This window comes from Heterodontus francisci, unplaced genomic scaffold (assembly GCF_036365525.1).
Source record: "Heterodontus francisci isolate sHetFra1 unplaced genomic scaffold, sHetFra1.hap1 HAP1_SCAFFOLD_736, whole genome shotgun sequence".
Lineage (NCBI taxonomy): Eukaryota > Metazoa > Chordata > Chondrichthyes > Heterodontiformes > Heterodontidae > Heterodontus > Heterodontus francisci.
In genome coordinates this window covers 207,487-226,437 of record NW_027142325.1, presented here as the reverse complement: position 1 = coordinate 226,437, position 18,951 = coordinate 207,487, and the positions used below count along the sequence as shown (strand labels likewise).

Below are 18,951 nucleotides of genomic sequence, written 5' to 3'. Positions count from 1 at the left end.
GAATAGCCTTTTTTGCCATCTCATAATCTGCAGAAGCCTCTTCAGGAAGCATGGCATAAACTTAATGAGCTCTGCCTACCAACCTGCCCTGCATAAGCAGTGTCCAGCTTTCTTTCGGACATTTCATCTGTTTGGCTATTTTTACGAAAGATATGAAAACTGCCTCTACGTCCCTTTCCTCAAATGTAGGAAGAGACTGTATAAATTTAAACAGCTTTTCGCTGGGTCCTGAGCTAAATTCGGATTCTTCCTGACCTGAACTTTCTCTGGATTCAAGACCATCCCTTTGTTTTAGTTCCATCTCTTTTAATTTAAATTCCCACTCTTTCTCCCATCCTCTTTCTGGAATTCAAGCTTAAGTCTTTTGTTGTTTCTTTCTCTTGTTCAAGTTTACTTATTACTATTGCTTTTTCTTTTTCTCTTTCCTCTTTTTACAATTCAAGTTTTCTTAATTCCCTTTCATCCTCAAGTTTTTTCATTTCTAACTGAATCCTAGCCAATACCACTGCATCACTCTCTGAACTATTGCTTTCTTGTTCCTCATATTCTCCTTCATCATCTTCTTCTCCTAATTCCAGATGTTGGACTATTATGTCAATTATCTCTGCTTTTTTGGCACCTAATTTCAATTCTAACCCCAATTTTGCTGCCAATTCTTTTAATTTATTCTGAGTTAAAGTTATCAAGTCACTCAGGGAAACATTCTGCTTTCCCAAAACCTCTGCTGCAACCATTAATGCCATTATAATGGTATAGACTTTACCTTATTATACAAGAGATCTGGTTCTTTATTTCTTTGTAATTGGCGTTACATTAGATCCCAACAATTGAGTTTCCAATTGACCCCAATTTAAATATGTTATCCCAGAAATGAGTAATTAATATGATTCCAATTGCAAACCCTCCAAATTAGTCTCATTCTGACCCCAGATGTGAGCCATTTAATTAAAATAAGATTCAATCATGAGCGATCCCCCAATTAATATGTTACGACATGACCGCTCAAGACAAAGCCCCTAATAAAAATATACAATTCTAATTGCGGTGGGAGCAATGCACTGTCAATTGAGACCTGTCACTCCACAGATTGCCTAACTTTAAACTTTCCAAACTAAGGAAAATCACAGGCGAATTGAACCATCTATTAACCCCTGAATGGTATGAACTAAACCAGGTGTCTTTAGATCAACAAATTAACTGTTTATTAGAAAAACTAAATTCTTAAACACTATTAAGATAAAACAACAGTTAAAAATAGAAGTAACAAAGTCCTTGCAGATTTACACTCCTGTCGAAATGGAATCTTCCCAATGTAGAAACTATCCAATGTTGCTCGAAGTCTTCGCAGTTGTCTGATGGGGGATGGTGGGGCGGAAGGTTCTCCAACAGTAGGACAATCACTAGTCTAGTTCAGCAGTTGAAGTGTTGTTCTTCTTGTCCAGCGATGAACACAGCAACAGTTTGCTACCACTTTCAAAGAAATCAATGTGGCTTAACTTTTAGAATTTTGAGGGGGTGGGGGGGGGGGGGGTAAAATAGTCTAAATTTACTTTCTTCAGTTTAAATTAACAGAGATCTCTGGTCAGTTCATGCTGGCCCAGCTGTCTGTCGGTTAGAACAATCTGTCTCAAATAAAAAGCCACTTTAAAAGTCAATCGTAGCATTGTATACCGACCCTCAATCTCCGAGTGGTTATATCCAAGGCAACCAGGATGCACCCTTGGAACCTGGTTGGCTCTCTCTCCACATGGTTGTATCCACGGGCAACCAAAATGCACCTTCTTGGTAACTCCTGAGGCTTGCTTGTTCTTAAAGCAGTTCAGATCTTTTGTCATCTCAAAGGCACACCACATATTTTCCCCCCAAAAAACAACAGGATCAAAACAGCAACTAGTTTTGTGCCATCAGCAAACTTGAAAATATTATATTTGGTGCCCATGTCCAAATCATTGATATATATTGTGATGATTCTTGCAGTACCCAGCTAGTCATGGCCTGTTTATTCCTACTCTCCATTTTCAGTCCATTAATCAATTTTCAATCTATGCCAGTATATTACCCCTAATCCCATGTGTTCTAATTTTGCTTACGAATCTCCTATGTGGGACCTTATTGAATGCCTTCTGAAAATCCAAATATATCACATCCACTGGTTTCCCCTTATCTATTCTGCAAGTTATATCCTCAAAAAACTCTAACAGGTTGGTCAAACATGATTTCCCTTTCATAAATCCATGTTGACTCTGCTCAATCCTACCATCATTTTCTAAGTGTCCAGTTGTGACATCCTTTAAAGTAGATTTTAGCATTTCCCCTACTACTGATGTCAGACTTACAGGTCTGTAGTTCCCCAGTTTTCTCTCCCTCCTTTCTTAAATAGTGGGGTTACATTTGCTACCTTTCAATCTCCAGAAACCATTCCAAAATCTATAGAATTTTGGAAGATGATCACCACGCATTATCTCTACAACCACCTCTTTCAACACTTTGGGATATAGATCATCAAGTCTAGGGGATTTATAAATTTTCACTCCCATTAATTTATTCGGTACTACTTTTTTTTAACTAATACTAATTTTGTTCAGTACCTCATTCCTGCTCGTCCCTTGGTTCTTTAGTTTTTTGGCAATTTTTTTGTATCTTTCTCTGTTAAGACAGACACAAAGTATTTGTTTAGTTTCTCTGCCATTTCCTATTCCCCATTATAAATTCCCCTATCTTTGCCTGTAATGGGCCCACGTTTGTCTTTGCTAATCTTTTCCTTTTTACATACCTATAGAAGCTTTTACAGTCCGTTTTTATATTTCTCACTAGTTTACTTTCATATTTTATTTTCTACTTCTTTATCAGTTTCTTGCTCCTCCATTGCTGAATTCTAAACTGCTCTCAATCCTCAGGCTTACTACTTTTTTGGCAACTTTGTAAGCCTCTTCCTTTGACGTAACATAATATTTAACTCCTCTATTTATGCATTGTTGGATCACCTTTCCTGTTGGGCTTTTTTTGTCTCAAAGGAATGTAAATTTGTTGTAAACCATGTATTAATTCTTTAAATGCTACCCATTGTCCGTCTACCATCATACCTTTTAATGTATCTTCCCAACCAACATGCCCCTCATACCTTTGTAGTTTCCTTTGTTTAGATTTAACCCTAATTTCGGTTGAACGACATCACTTTCAAACTTAAAGTAAAATTCTACGATATTATGGTCACTCTTTCCTAGAATTCATTTATAATGAGATTATTAATCAACGCTTTCTCATTGCACATTGAGATCCAAAATAGCCCGTCTTCTAGTTCGTTCCTCAACATACTGTTCTAAAAAACCATCTCATATACATTCCAGGATTTTGTCCTTCATAACATTAATGCTAATTAGGTTTACCCCAACTGTATGTAGAATAAATTCCCCATGATTACTGCATTACTCTTATTATATGCTCCTACCAATGTTTGCTGTCCCTTCTGTTAGTTAGCTCTCACCAAACTGATTCTACATCTTGATCTTTCACTCTAAGATCCTCTCTCATTAACGTACTGATCTCATCCTTTATTAACAGTGCTACCCCACCTCCTTTTCCTTTTTGCCTATCCTTCTGAAGTGTCTAATACCCTTGAACATTCAATTCCCAGCCTTGATCACCCTGCAGCCATGTCTCCATAATGGCAATCAGATCATATCTATTTACTTCTATTTGTGCTGTCAATTCATCTACTTTGTTGTGAATGCTGTGTGCATTCAGATAGAGTGCCTTTAGTTCTGTCTTTTTATTATATTCACAACCTCTGGCCTTATCTGTTGGTGCACTCTTACGCTCTGTCCCTTTCTGCCACACTTAGATGATCAATTCCTTTATTACTAACTTGCTCTCTTGCCTTCTCCTCTCTCTTTAAATTATCTAATCTTCTCTCAGTTGATCCCATCACCCCCACTATTTAGTTTAAAATCCTCTCTACCACCCTAGTTATACGACTCGCCACAACACTGGTCCCAGCATGGTTCAGGTGAAGAACGTCCCAATGATAAGAGCTCTCACTTTCCCCAGTACTGGTGCCAGTGCCCAATGAATCAAAACGAATATCTACCACACCGAACTCTGAATCATACATTTAACCCTCTAATCTAATTTACCCTCTAACAATTTGCTCATAGCTCAGTTAATGATCCAGAGATTATTGCCTTTGAGGGTCTACTTTATAATTTAGCCCCTAGCTGCTCATACTCCCTAGGTAGAACCTCTTTCATAGTCCTATCTATGTCGTTGTTACCCATGGACTACGACAACTGGATCCTCCCCCTCCCACTGCAAGTTTCTCTTCAGACCCGAGCAGATGTCCCGAACCCTGGCACCGGGCAGGCAACACAGCCTTCTGGACTCTCGCTCTTGGCCGCTGAGAACTTTGTCTATCCCCCTTACTACACTATCTCCTACTCCCGCCACATTTCTCCTTACTCCCTCCACTTGAATTTCTTTCTGTACCATGGTGCCATAGTCAGTTTGCTCATCTGCAGTCCTCGCTTTCATCCATACAAGCTGAAAGAACCTCAAACCTGTTGGACAATTGCAAGGGCTGAGGCTCCTCCACTTCTGCCTTCTCGATCCCCTTACTTGCCTCACTCACAGTCCCTCCTGTCCCTGACCACTGACATCAGAAGACGCTATCCTCAGCGGTGTGTGACTGCCTTCGGCCTCCAGCTCATTGACTCTGAGCCGAAACTCCTCACACTGCATATACTTACTGAAGACACGTTTACCGTGGATCACGCCAGCGTCCACCAGTTCCCACATACTGCAGCCGGAACATCACTTGCCCTGCCAGCTTTATTATGTGTTAAGTAATTTATTTTTCTTAGTTTAGAATTAATAAACCCCACTACTACTAAGCCCCACCACTACTGATAAGCTTTACTACTGCCAGTAAAGCTTACTACTAATGAAACCTCACTAATAAATTACCTGAGTCTCAGAAGATAATGTTAGACTAAACCCAATTAAAATTCCTTAGTTCATATAAGAAAAAAAAAGAAAATGTTCACCAACCAATCACTTTCCTTCTTTGCTGTAATGTCATACACCAATTTTCTTTGGAAAGCTCTGAACCCACAGACTCACCATCGTAACTTTTCAAACCCTCGCTGCTATCTCAAGGTTCCCCTCTATTTCTGGGAAGCAACTTGCTTCTTCGACAGCTACTGGAGGGTGAAAAAGAAGCACCTCTTTTCCCCTCTGCACCGAATTCCCACGAGTCAAATTCCCAGCTTCACACTCTGACTACGTCTCACGCGGCAAAGTCTTCTTTCCGTGCGCCCCTTACTCCAATCTATGGAATATTCCCTGACTGTATGGGAACTAGGTACATGGCTAAAAAAGATCCAACAGAGCAAGCTGAACCACAAAGTCAGGCCTGAGGCCTGACTGGCTGAAAATTTTTGGAGACTTGGGGAAAGAGAAGGAAGTATACAGTAAATCTTCAATTAAAGCCCAGCAGGCAGACCCTGAGTTAAAAAAGAATAGAGCAGACAGCCTGTTCTGATGCAGAGGCTGAGAAGATGCCTGAATGTTATTACTTCAAAAATGGATTAATAATAAGAAAATGGAGACCTCCGCAGTGACCTACAGAGGAGGGGTTGACAGTGGTTCACCAAATTGTACTCCGCCTAAACATTGTAGGGAGATTCTGAGGATTGTCCATGAAATCGCTATGGCTGGTGTTACGTGAGTGCTTCTATTTTTCTTTGTACAATATATTTTAAGAAATTATAGTTGGATTGTGGACACTGATTCATCTGGAATCCTGAAGAGGCTGAACTTTGTGGTTGTTTTAAAAAAAAGGAAGATCAATAGAAGGTTCTTGGTTTCAGCGAGTAAACAAGTACTGGAAAACATGTGATTTCAAGTAAACATAGCAGGGCTTGTGTTTTGACCTGAAGAGCTATTTACAAGGAAATGACAATTCAATATTTATGGTTGTCACAAGGCTTGTTTGTGAAAAGGTTTTAGTTTCATTTTGATCTGTTAAAAACAGTCAGTTGGAGTTTGCTTATTGACCTGCCAGGAGAGCAGAAGATCAAGCAGCCCATCTTTCTCTTGAAAAGCAAACCCTGTGTCAAGTGTTGCCTCCTGTATTTGAAGAAATCCGGCATGTTTGCAGAAACCTTGCATCTTTAAAGGAACTTTGCATCAAACGTGTGAGAATTGAAACCTTTGTTGCTGCACACCTGATGCAAGACCTATGTGAAGCCTTCTGTACCTGCATCTCTTTGAATGCCTACCCAGACTAATCATGAATATCACCTGGAAAAAACTGTTCCAGGAAGATTCCATTGACAGCTGCCTATTCCCCTTTGGGACACCTCGCCAAAGCAAAGGACATCCATACCTTCTTTTCAGTCAAACTTTTTTTTTATTCCTCTTATTTCTTTGTAACAGCTGTAAACAAAAATCCTTTTTTTTGCCGGTTAACCAGTTGTGTATGTATGTGTGTGCGTGAGGGCTAGGATGAAATAAGGGGCTTTAATATTTCCATTTGTGCGTACATTTTACTTCATTATTGATTAAGACTTGGTTTAGAATAAAAAGATAATTTAGTTGTTTATTAAAGAAACCTGGTTGGTGTGCTTTATTCTAGGGGAAACATCGAGTATCTGATTGATGGCTTCGGTAAGTGGGAAAATTTACATATATGTTGTGACCTATGGAGAAGTGGGACTGAATTAACAGTGCACTCCTCCCGCTTCAGTCATAACACTGGGCACGTGGCTATCAGAAAGACCCAACATTTTTACTGGCCTCAAATCCACAAGGAGGTGGTTAAATTTTGCAAGACCTGCCATACTTGCTGGGAAACCAAACCCACAATCAAACCTACTCTAATAATCCCTACCCCTGCTTTTGAGGAACCCTTCAGCAGACTTCTGGTTGAATGTGTGGGACCACTGACTAAAACTCGGACAGGTTACCAATACCTTCAAAGCATCATGGATATGGCCACCCAGAAGACATACCCTTAAGAAAAATTACTTCCAGAGCTCGAGTTGAGGGTCTGACACCATTTTTCACATGATACAGCTTGCCCAAAGAAATTCAGTCCAGCCAAGGAACTAATTTCCCCAACATTCCAAGTGCACAACCTTGGTATCGAACAGTTGAAATCTTCAGCATACCGCCCACAGTCTCCAGGGGTTCTGGAACGATACTATCAATCCCTGAAAACCATGATCAGGGCATTGTGCTGTGATTGCCCCCATGACTGGGATAAAGAAATTTTCTTTTTGCCGATTGTTACCAAAGATCCACCAAATGAATCCACAGACTTCAGCCCATTTGAATTGGGTTTTGAGGCCCGCTGAAACTGGTTCAAGAAAAATTCCTGAATCATAGGGAGGAAACCTCACTACTACATTTCGTGTCCACTTTTCGAGAGAGACTTTTTAAAGTCGGTGCTGTAAGAAAATAACACCTGAAAGAATCTCAGACCATGAAAAGGCAGGCAGGCAAAAAAAAAACGCAGCCCGTGAATTTAAACCAGGGGATCAGCTTCTGGTACTGTTACCATTGCAAGGCGAACCTCTAAAATCCAGATTCAGTGGCCCATACAGTCTAGGAACAAGGTCAGTGACATGAATTACTTAATTAATACCCCAGACCAGAGAAAAAAGAAAAGACTCTGCTACGTCAATATGCTAAAATAATACCACAGCCAGGAACCAGATAGGCCAGTAAGTGTATGCCAAACAGTAAGAGCAATAGAGAAAGACAGCACTAGTGAAGACAAACTAGGTGAGGAAGAAAATCCAGAAAATTCTCAAATCGAAGCCCCCACAATAAAATTGGAAAATACAGAAATATTAAGCAGACTAGGCACCATATTCAACTATCTCTCTGACCAGCAGAGACAGGACCTAGCAACACTGCTAAGGGAGTTCGAGGAAATTTGCAGGGACAAACCGGGTTGCACATCTTTAACAATACACGATGTAGATGGAGGAGAGACACCACCAATAAAACAGAACCCATGCAGACTGACCCCTGACAAACTGGCTCAGGTCATCACAGAAATCAAATAAATGCTGGATTTAATTGAACTCAGCCAAAGCAGCTGGAGCTCCCCTATTGTATTGGCAACCAAACCAGATGGATCAACCAGACTTTGCAATGACTACAGCAAAGTCAATCAGTAACAAGAACAGATTCCTATCCAATCCCCCGTATTGAGGACTGCATTAACTGAGTAGGAAGCTTCACCTACATTAGTAAAATTGACTTATTGAAAGGATATTGGCAAGTCCCCAGGACCACCCAAGCAAGAGAAATTTCAGAATTTCTCACCCCGATGCCTTATACCAATGTACAAAGATGCCTTATACAAAGAACACCCCAGCAACTTTCCAAAGACTCATGAACCAGGCGGTAGCTGGTTTAAACAACTGTGTCATCTAATTGGATGACCTATTAGTTTACAGTGATACTTGGGAAGACTACCTGAACCATTTAAGGGAACTCTTGAAGGGTTTACTGACAGCTCACCTGGAGGCCAATTTAGCAAGGAGCAAGTTCACTAAGGCTAAAGTAAGCTATTTAGGTCACATTCTAGGCCAAGGTCAGGTGTTGTCAAGGGCAGGAAAAGTGCAAGGCCTGGTAGATTTCCCCATTCCCAAAACTCAGAGGGAAATAATGCATTTCCTGGGAATGTGTGGGTTTTACCGGTTAAAGGTTTAAAGGTTGCAACCATTTCAGGAACTGTTTTAAAACAACAGGATGAAGTGTTGCAGGCTCCTTTTGGTTAAGCCTCTATCCAAAGTCAATTGGGAAATTCCTGGTTTAGTTTCACTGATGGGGAATCCCAAAATCACCTTGAAATTTCTCTTCTGAAGTTGTTGGAAGATGTCGTCAGCAGGGCACCATTATGGGTACCCGCATGGGTCCTAGTTATGCCTGTCTTTTTATGGGATATGTCGAATATTCCTTCTTCCAGTCCTATTTAGGCCTCCTTCCCCAAATCTTTTTCCAGTACATTGATGACTGTATCGGTGCCGTTTCCTGCTCCCGCCCCGAACTGGAAAACTTTATCAACTTTGCTTCTAATTTCCACCCTTCTCTCACCTTTACATGGTCCATCTCCAACACTTCCCTTCCCTTCCTCGACTTCTCTGTCTCCATCACTGGGGATAGGCTGTCTACTAATATCCATTATAAACCCATGCTTAAAACTCTCCATTTAATGACATTTTCTCCAGACTATTTTGAAGTGACACACAAACTATTTCTAAAACATTATTGGACTGCAAACTTGGCTTCTTGTGGAGGCTGGGCTCCCACAGCTCCCACAGCTACCTCGGCTACACTTCTTCACACCCTGCCTCCTGTAAAGACTCCATTCTATTCTCCCAGTTTCTCCGTCTCCGACGCATCTGCTCTGATGATGCTACCTTCCATGACGGTGCTACTGATATGACCTTTTTCCTCAACCGAGGAATCCCCCCCACTGTGGTTAACAGGGCCCTCAACCGTGTCCGGCCCATTTCCTGCACCTCTACCCTCACCCCTTCCCCTCCCTCCCAGAACCGTGACAGGGTTCCCCTTGTCTTCACTTTCCACCCCATCAGCCTCCATATCCAAAGGATCACCCTCCCCCATTTCCGCCACTTTCAGCGTGATGCCACTACCAACCGCATTTCCCCTCCCTTCCCCATCAGCATTCCGAAGGGATCGTTCCCTCCGTGACACCCTGGTCCACTCCTCCATTACCCTCACCCCCTCATCCTCTTTCCACGGCACCTTCCCCTGCAATCGCAGGAGGTGTAATACCTGCCCATTTACCTCCTCTCTCCTCACTATCCCACGCCCCAAACTCTCCTTTCAGTTGAAGCAGCGATTTACTTGTACTTCTTTCAACGTAGTATACTGTATTCGCTGCTCACAATGTGGTCTCCTCTACATTGTGGAGACCAAACGCAGACTGGGTGACCGCTTTGCAGAACACCTCCGCTCAGTCTACAAGCAGGACCCCAAGCTTCTGGTTGCTTGCCATTTCAACACATACCCCTGCTTTCATGCTCGCATCTCTGTCCTGGGATTGCTGCAGTGTTCCAGTGAACATCAACGCAAGCTCGAGGAACAGCATCTCATCTACCGAATAGGCACACTACAGGCTGCCGGACTGAACATTGAGTTCAATAATTTCAGAGCATGACGGGCCCTCCATTTTACTTTTATTTTTAGTTATTTTTTTATTTTTTATTTTTTTTAATATATATTCTTTTGTGTTTATTTTATTTTATTTCATCTTAGTTTTCTCAGTTTGCATACCCACTTTTTTTTTCATGTTTGTACTTGTGGCTGTTCAATTTTCAGTCCGTTAACACCCTTTCTGTACTAAAGCTTTGTCTTTCAATGCACCATTAACAAATCTTTGCTCCGTGACCTTTTGGTCAGCTATTTGGTGACCTTGTCCTATCTACACCTTCTCCTTTGTTGTCTCTTGCCCCACCCCCGCTTTACTTGCTTGTAACGGTTTACATTTCTAATATCTGCCAGTTCTGATGAAGGGTCACTGACCTGAAACCTTAATTCTGCTTCTCTTTCCACAGATGCTGCCAGACCTGCTGAATATTTCCAGCATTTCTAGTTTTTATTTCAGATTTCCAGCATCCGCAGTATTTTGCTTTTATTAAGAAGGCTAATGGTAGGTTAGCCTTTATTGCAAGAGGATTTGATTACAGGAGTAGTGAAGTTTTGTATAGTATTCCAAGGATTCTCACAGCTGTTCTGCTGAAAAAGACTTTCTCAGGCTGCTCTGCCCCTCTCTCTCCAGAGAGATAACTTTTACGTTATCTTCATTTTTAACCTGCAATAAAACCTCAGGGACTAAGGCACCATTTTTAACAAAACATGACTGCGGTTAGTTGAGAGGTGAAAAGTGGAAGCCACCACACCACTTACCACCTGTCTGTAACACTCCACTTAACTGATTCCTCATCCTTTGCACCATTCTAGGAAGTCTTTTCTGCAGTTTCTCCTTGGCATCATTTATCATTTCTAAAAACACCTAATTCCCTGAGCCATACAGTGGTTAATTATGATATCCCTGTGTCCAGCTGGAAACTTGATACTCACTCCACCCCTCCCCGTTTCTCTGACTCTGACTGTCGCTCCCCTGGACTTTCTCCCAATCGCGACCCTGTAGTGAAATGATAAAAATGGCAATTGGCTAACAAAATGAATTTGAACAGTTGTTGGAAAGCACCTACTGTAACCCCGCACCGAGACCGAGAGCAGGACTGCAGAAAGCCAAACGTAGAGAAACCTCATCACCAAACTCTCCGGTGTTTCGTCCTTCTCACTCGCTGCTTCGTGTCTCTTAACTCCAAAATACAGAAGTTGATCAAAGTGTTTCTTCATTTCCAGTGCAAAGATGATGGTAAATTACACAGAATACATTAGTGTTGCTCACAAAGGGAACGGTGATGAAATATGAAATGAACGGGAGGAATTATGACATAAAAGCAAACTGCTGATCTGAACTACAAATGGGCACATTTATGCCACAGACAAAATTGAAGAAGTCAGGTGACCCCCTCCTGCGCTGTCAATAAACATTTCTGTCTGTTCAAGATGAAACCCATTATCCACATCTGAATTAACGTTAGGGAATTTGAATTGAAAAACACCCCATTCCATGCACCCCCTCCAATCTTCAGGAATGGAGGTAACAAAGATTATTGTAGACAGACTGACTCTGCAGCCATAGGTATGAAGTCACATCTTTTCATCAGAATAGACAACATTTATATACCTTCATAGAACAACGCTTCCCATATCCTGGAACATAGTATGAATCATCCCAGAGGAGAGAGGCCTTAGTCACCTGACTGACACCCCAACCTGACAAGTTTCTACCTTAAAAGGGGTGAGAGAGTGAGAGGGGCAGAACAGCCAGAGAAGGGTTTTTCCAGCTTAACAGCTGTGAGAATGTTCCAGTTAAGCAGCTGCCCTGCTGACTACATCTTCTAATTACTGCAGCACAGAAATTGCAAGTTTTGTGTCATCCACAAATATTGAAATTGTGCCCCCACATCGATGTCATTAATATATATCAGGAAAAGATGGGGTTCCAACACTGACCCCTTGAGAATGTCTTCCTCCAGTCTGAAAAAACAACCGTTCATCACTACTCTCTGTTTCCTCTCACTCCGCCAATTTTGTATCCATGCTGCTCCTGTCCCTTTTATTCCGTAGGTTCTGACATTGCTGACAAGCTTGTTATGCGGCACTTTAGCAAATGCCTTTTGGAAATCCACGTGCACCGCATCAATCGCACAAACCTCATCAACTGTCTCTCTTACCTCATCAAAAAATAGAATAAATCTCCTCTACTCTATCCCATTAAGCACTCCCATCACAGGTACAGCACGCATTAGATACAGAGTAGAGCCCCCACTACACTGTCCCATCAAACACTTCCAGGACAGGGACAGCACTGGGATTGGCTGCTCTCTGATTTGGGATCCTGAGTGTTGAGAGCCTCAACGAGGTGCAGCTGAGAGTGCTGGTGGCAGTTGGAGGTTGCAGAGGTGGAGAGAGGAGCTGCACTGAGCAAGGGAGAGCAGCTACCAACAAGCAGAGGAAAACTCCAACAACAGTCTCCATTAAAGAGAAGAAAGGGACATTTTTTGGAAACAAGGCTTTGTCTGGAGGTGGGTGCTGAACACCAGTAATTTACTTTGGACTGTTGGGGGAGGAACAAGTGGCTGGAACAACAAGGGGTGGGGCTGCCAATTCAGCAGGAATCTGTGCTGCTGCAAAAGCACACAGGAAAGCTCCCTCCCCACCCCAATTGCCAAGCCTGGGTCAGCTGAAGCTGCCCAGCTAAACAGACGGAAGGGGATAGATAGTGCCTGGGCAGCTTCAGCTGACCCAGGTGAAGACGACTCCCCCAACCAGAGGACCGGAAGACCAACTTCAAAGACTGTTTGTTTTAAGTGTACTGTGAGCACCACCTCCAGAAAGCAAGTCATCCCTTCCAGCCTGCCTTTGCCTCTCCTCTCTTACCTCAGCCTCTCCACTAACCTGTTGTTTGTTTGTTTGTCTTTTCAAATTTTTCTGTGAGTCGCTGTTATTTAGTGTGCAAGTCCACAATTTGGGGTGGGTTTAGCTCTTAGACCCATGGCAAGCCCTTCATCACCGGTGGCGGGGCCCTCTACTATCTACGCAGCTGCAGCTTCTGTGGCTGCCCACGTGGCCCCGTCACCCTTTAAATTATTGACATGCAGCCATGGGGTGAAGAGCTATCCCCACCCCAACATGTCTATTGAGGCCTGCGTTAAGGCAATGGCCGTGGTTGTCGGCCCCTCGGCCATTGTTGCGGCCTCAAAGATGTATGGGAAGGCTGTGTTCTTTTTGAAGACCGAGCGGGCGGTGTCCCTGGCCCTGAGTAAAGGGCTCACTGTGGGGGGGACCTTCCTGCCAGTGGACCCTCTGGGGGCCACTGCGCATCGGATAATGTTGTCCAACGTCCCACCCTTCATTCCCAGTGAGCTCCTCCTCCCTCACCTGCACCATCTGGGGGAGGTGAGGTCGGGGATCACCCCAGTCCGGCTTGGTCTTCGGGAGCACAGCCTCCAACATGTCTACTCCTTCCGCCGCCAGTTATTTATGCAGCTGGCATGGGAGGAGGACACAGAGGGCCAATTTAATGTGGAGTTCCAGGGGACAGCCTACCGCGTCTTTTGGACCTCGGACGGGGCGCGGTGCCACGTCTGCAAGGGGGTGGGGCATGTTCGTAAGAACTGCCCCAACCTCCCGGCCGCCAGCTCCACCCCGGCGGCCCAGAGTGGTTCCACAGCACCTCCTCCCACTCCCCCCACACATCCAACAGACACCGCTCAGTCGGTTCCGGAGGCTGTGGTTTTCACAGCCTCTGGCGGGGAGGGGAGCGTCCGACCGAGCGGAAGGAAGACGCGGGGAAAAAAAGAAACATCGTGAGGCGCGTCCCCTGGCCACTTTGACTCAACCCGAGCCTGAGCTCAGCCCAAAGCCCATTCCCATGGAATCCACCTGTCCCAGGGCTGGGCTCAGGCCCAGGGTGACTAAAAAGGGAAAAAAGGGTGCGGAGGCGGAGGCCTCTGATGACATGGAGGTCTCTGAGTCTCCGCGCCCAAATGCGAAAAAGAGGAGAAGGCACCCCTCCACAGAAATAACACAGGGCCCTGAGGTGCAGGGCCCATCTGTTGGAGGGGAGCTGCCTCCTGTTTCTGGTCCTCAGGTTCCCCCTACCGCCACCACCAAGGCTGCAAAGTCCGGGCAGGTGCTCCCTATTCCTCAGGATGGAGGGGAGGGGATGGCCCCGGTACGTGAGGCCCCTCCTGAAGGAGTAAGTGGGGCCCTGCTTGTGGTGGGGGAGCCTGGGGAAACCGCCCATTCCGCCACTGCTACTGGGTCGGGTGCCCTGAATGAAGGGGAGGGCGAGGCCCCAGAGGGTCGGGCCTCCCAGCCGGAGTCCACCACCAACCAGGAGACACCCGACCCAGTTATAACTGAGAATGCTGCCCCATCTGCTGGGCCTGTGGGTGCTGGCGGAGCGGGAGATGGCCTCCTCTCGCCGCCTCCAGTCTTGGCTCCGGCTGGTTTCCCGGAGTCCGGAACTTCTGTCTCCCCTGGACCACTCATTGGCCTGGGTGATGGAGGTGGAGGGGGGTCCTGAACCGCTGGTGCCTACAGGCTCCAGTTTCACAATAGAACCCAGAGAGGACTCCTCCGCCATTGATCCTGGGGGTGGGATCGTGACGGAGGCGGGACCAGCTGGCGCGGCCGGGACGTCTGCCCCACAGTGTGTGGTGGATGTGTCGGCCGCTGGCGGTGACGACCCGGAGGAGGATGGGGATTCGGTGCGGGGCACGGAGGATGATCTTGATTCCATCGCCAGTGAGGTGGTGGAGTCCCTCGTGCCTCCCACCGAATCTCCTCTCATCCCCACGGCGGAACTCCGGGATTTCCTCGCGGCTTGCAGAGGTTGCCGCAATAAAGTTCAGCTGGCCCTCGACCGTTGGTCGAATCTGGCGCTGATCATCCAGTCCGTCCGTGCCGCCCTTAAGATAGCGGGCAAGCGCGCGGACGTGAAACTGGTTGAGAGGCGCCGTTTTAATGTGTTCCTCAATGGGTTGCTGGGGGAGTGGAGGGCCAGGTGCACTTCCACTCCCTCCTCACAGTGAGGTGTTGGTGACGGGTTTTAAGTACCTTTGACATGAAGATAACCATAGCCAGCCTCAACATCAACGGCAGCAGAGGGGCTCACCGCAGATTTCACAATCTCTCAGTCCTTAGGGAAGGGAGATACGCGGTGAGCTTTCTGCAGGAAACCCACACCGTTCCGGGAGACGAAGCCACCTGGCTCCTGGAGTGGCAGGGTGGGGTCTACATGAGTCACCTCACCCCTATTTCTAGTGGGGTGGCTATCTTGTTGGCCCCGACTTTTCAGCCGGAGATCTTGGGGGTCAAGGAGCTAGTGCCGGGCCACTTGCTCCACCTCGCCGTTCACCTGGGTAGCGTGCCGCTCCACTTTGTGAACGTGTACGCGCCCAGGCCCAGCGCGTTGCAAGCGCGCTTCTTTGAAGAAGTGTCCGCTCTCTTGAGCTCCATCGATAGCGGCGAGTGCATCATCCTCGGGGGGGATTTTAACTGCACCCTCGAGGTGGGGGATCGCTCCGGTCCCCAGCGCGGCCAAGCGTCGGTGGAGAAGTTGAGGGGACTGATCAGCTCCCTTAACTTGGTGGACGTCTGGCGGAATCTCCATCCTGACTCCAGCGCCTTCACGTGGAGGTCTGGAGGAGGGGGGTCGCGAATCGACCACCTCTACATTTCGCAGGCGTACGTCTCCCGCGTTTCGGCGGCCTCCATGCGGCTGGTGCCGTGCTCGGACCACCGCCTGGTGTGGGCGGAGTTCACTCCACTCCACACGCGGGCGGGGTCCGCGTACTGGCACTTTAACAACCGGCTGCTGGAGGACGTGCGATTTCGGGACTCGTTCTGTCGATTCTGGGCCGACTGGAGAAGGAAGCAGGGGGGCTTCCCCTCCTTGAGGCTATGGTGGGATGTGGGCAAGACTCACATCCGCGTCTTCTGTCAGGAGTACGCGAGGGGGTCGACCAAGAGGCGGGAAGCCGAGATCGGGCGCCTTGAGAGGGAGGTGCTCGACTTAGAATCCCGCCTCGGTCATGCCGTCGCGGACCCGGCCCTGTGGCAGGCGTACAAAGAGAAGAAGGGCGCACTGAGGGACCTGCAGCTCATAGGGTCCCGAGGCACGTACGTGAGGTCGCGGATCCAGATCCTGGAAGATTTGGACCGCGCCTCACCCTTCTTCTACTCGCTGGAAAAATGGCGGGGGGTCCGTAAGCAGCTCGTCGAGCTGCTGGCCGACGACGGATCCTCCATCACGGATCCGGAGGGAATGGGCCTCCTGGTCCGGACGTATTACAGTGCGTTGTTCTCTCCGGATCCGTCCAGCGAGGATGCGCGCAGAGTTTTGTGGGAGGACCTGCCGCAGGTCAGCCCGGAGCCGCCGAAGGATTGGAGGCTCCGCTCACGTTGGCGGAGCTGACCGGCGCCCTCCACCAGCTCTCGAGGGGCAAATCCCCAGGGCTGGATGGGATGACCGTGAAGTTCCTCAGGGCGTTCTGGGACGTCCTGGGGGACGATTACGCGCGGGTCCTGGGGGAAAGCCTGGCGACCGGGGAGATGCCCCTCTCGTGGCGCAGGGCGGTCATCGTCCTGCTGCCAAAGAGGGGCGATCTCCGCCTGCTTAAAAACTGGCGTCCGGTCTCCCTCCTCAGCACGGATTATAAGATCTTTGCCCGGGCTATGTCTACCCGCCTGGGCTCCGTGCTGGCCCACATGATCCACCCCGACCAGTCCTACACGGTCCCGGGCCGGTCCATCCAGGACAACATCCACCTGGTCCGGGACCTGATCCATCTTTCCCAGAGGACTGGTCAGTCGGTCGCCTTTCTCTCCCTCGATCAGGAGAAGGCGTTCGACAGGGTGGATCACGATTACCTTTTCGGGACTCTGCGCGCTTTCGGACTCGGGCCGCATTTCGTGGCCCGGGTCCGACTTTTATACGCCGCCGCAGAGTGTCCAGTCAAAGTTAACGGGTCCTTGACGGCGCCCCTTCGATTTGGGAGAGGAGTGCGTCAGGGGTGCCCCATGTCCGGCCAATTGTATACCATCTGCGTGGAGCCCTTCCTGTGCCTGCTTCGCAGGAGGTTGACGGGATTGGCTCTGCGCGAGCCGGCCATGCGGGTCGTCCTCTCGGCTTACGCCGACGACGTGCTCCTCGCAATCACAGATCCCGTTGACTTGCGGAGGATGCGCGACTGCCAGCAGACCTTTTCTGCCGCGTCCTCCGCGAGGATCAATTGGGAGAAATGTTCCGGACTCCTGGTTGGTCAGTGGCGGGTGGACTCCCTGCCGGAGGAGATGACACCTTTTGCGTGGAGCACCACGCACCTCCTCTATCTGGGAGTCCACCTTAGCCCCGCTGAGGAAGCCTGGCCGGCAAACTGGCAGGAGTTGGAGGCGAAAGTCACTGCTCGGCTGGGGCGCTGGACAGGACTGCTCCGAGTGCTTTCCTACAGGGGCCGAGCGTTGGTCATAAACCAACTGATGGCCTCCATGCTGTGGTACCGGTTGGTCACTTTGGCCCCGCCCCCTGTATTTGCCACCAAGATCCAGTAGAAACTCGTCGATTTCTTCTGGGGCAAGAGGAAACACTGGGTCTCTGCCGCGGTCCTGAGTCTCCCGATCGAGGAGGGCGGTCAGTCGCTGGTGTGCGTCCGCACCCAGGCTGCGACTCTCCGCCTTCGGACCCTGCAGAGATACCTGTACGTCGAGCGTCCTCCCAGATGGTGTGCGCTGGCGACGTATTTTTTCCGCCAGTGTCACTGCCTTCAAGACGACACGCAGCTCCCGGTGGAGTCCGTTAGCCGCGCCTCTCTGAGGGAGTTGCCTGTCTTTTACCGGGATCTTTTCCGAGTCTGGAACATGGTCGCCTCCAGTCAGGGCGCTCCCCCGCCGGCGGAGGAGAGCGCCTCGGCTGTCCGGGCGGCCGACTCCGGGGACGGTCCGGCGGGCGGAGGAGTAGCCGAAACCCCCGGGACGCCCCTCACTGCGGATGGCGAGGGGGCTCGGGAGTGCGGAGCGATCCCGGCCGAGCTGACCCCCGCTCGGCCGGAACTGCTCATCGGACCCAGGCCCCGAAACCCTCCTCGGGAGCCGGTCCCGCACAACCCGAGCCGCCTCTAGGAAATGCCCTCCGTGCCATTCCAATCGGCGCGGAGGGGTTTCCTGTACGGGCTGCTCCTGCACACTCTCCACTTCCTCGCCCTCGTCAGCCGGCCGGACACGCCCTGGCGGTCCGCGTTGCCATCTGGCGGCGAGGGGAAACCCCGATGGAGGTCTCTCGACGCGGGAGTCTTCCCCCTTTACATCGGGGACCTGGGGTGGAGGGTGCTGCACAGAGCAGTCCCGTGCAATAGGCTTTTAAGTAGGTTCACGGACTCCCAGGCCAGCTGTACTTTCTGCGGCCTGGACGAGTCCGTGTTCCACATTTATATGGAGTGTGCGAGGTTGCAGCCCCTATTTGAGTATCTGAAGGGGCTGCTCCTCAAATTCTGGCTGCACTTCAGTCCCACGCTCCTGATCTTTGGGCACCCGGTGCGGAGGGGCTTGGGCCGGGAGGAGGATCTCCTCGTCGGTCTGCTCCTGGGCCTGGCCAAGGTGGCAATTCACAGGTCCAGGTTGCGGGCCGTCGGGGGGTCCGTCCTCCCCGTTTGCCTGCCCATCTTCCACGGTTACGTTCGCGCCTGGGTGTCCCTGGAAAAGGAGCATGCGGTGTCCGCCGGTACGCTTGAGGCCTTCCGCGACCGGTGGGCACCGCAGGGACTGGAGTGCATC

General features: G+C 48.4%; 1 protein-coding gene across 1 annotated transcript in view; it reads right to left on the bottom strand.

Moving 5' to 3' along the window:
• LOC137367031 (sialic acid-binding Ig-like lectin 15) overlaps window positions 1-11,403 on the bottom strand; it is a 58,802-nt gene extending 47,399 nt beyond the window's left edge. The window contains exon 1 of the mRNA XM_068028527.1: window positions 11,253-11,403. Within this exon, the coding sequence (XP_067884628.1) occupies window positions 11,253-11,403 (151 nt within the window). The remainder of the gene's footprint in view (window positions 1-11,252) is intronic.
• Between the last annotated feature and the right edge of the window lie 7,548 nt (window positions 11,404-18,951).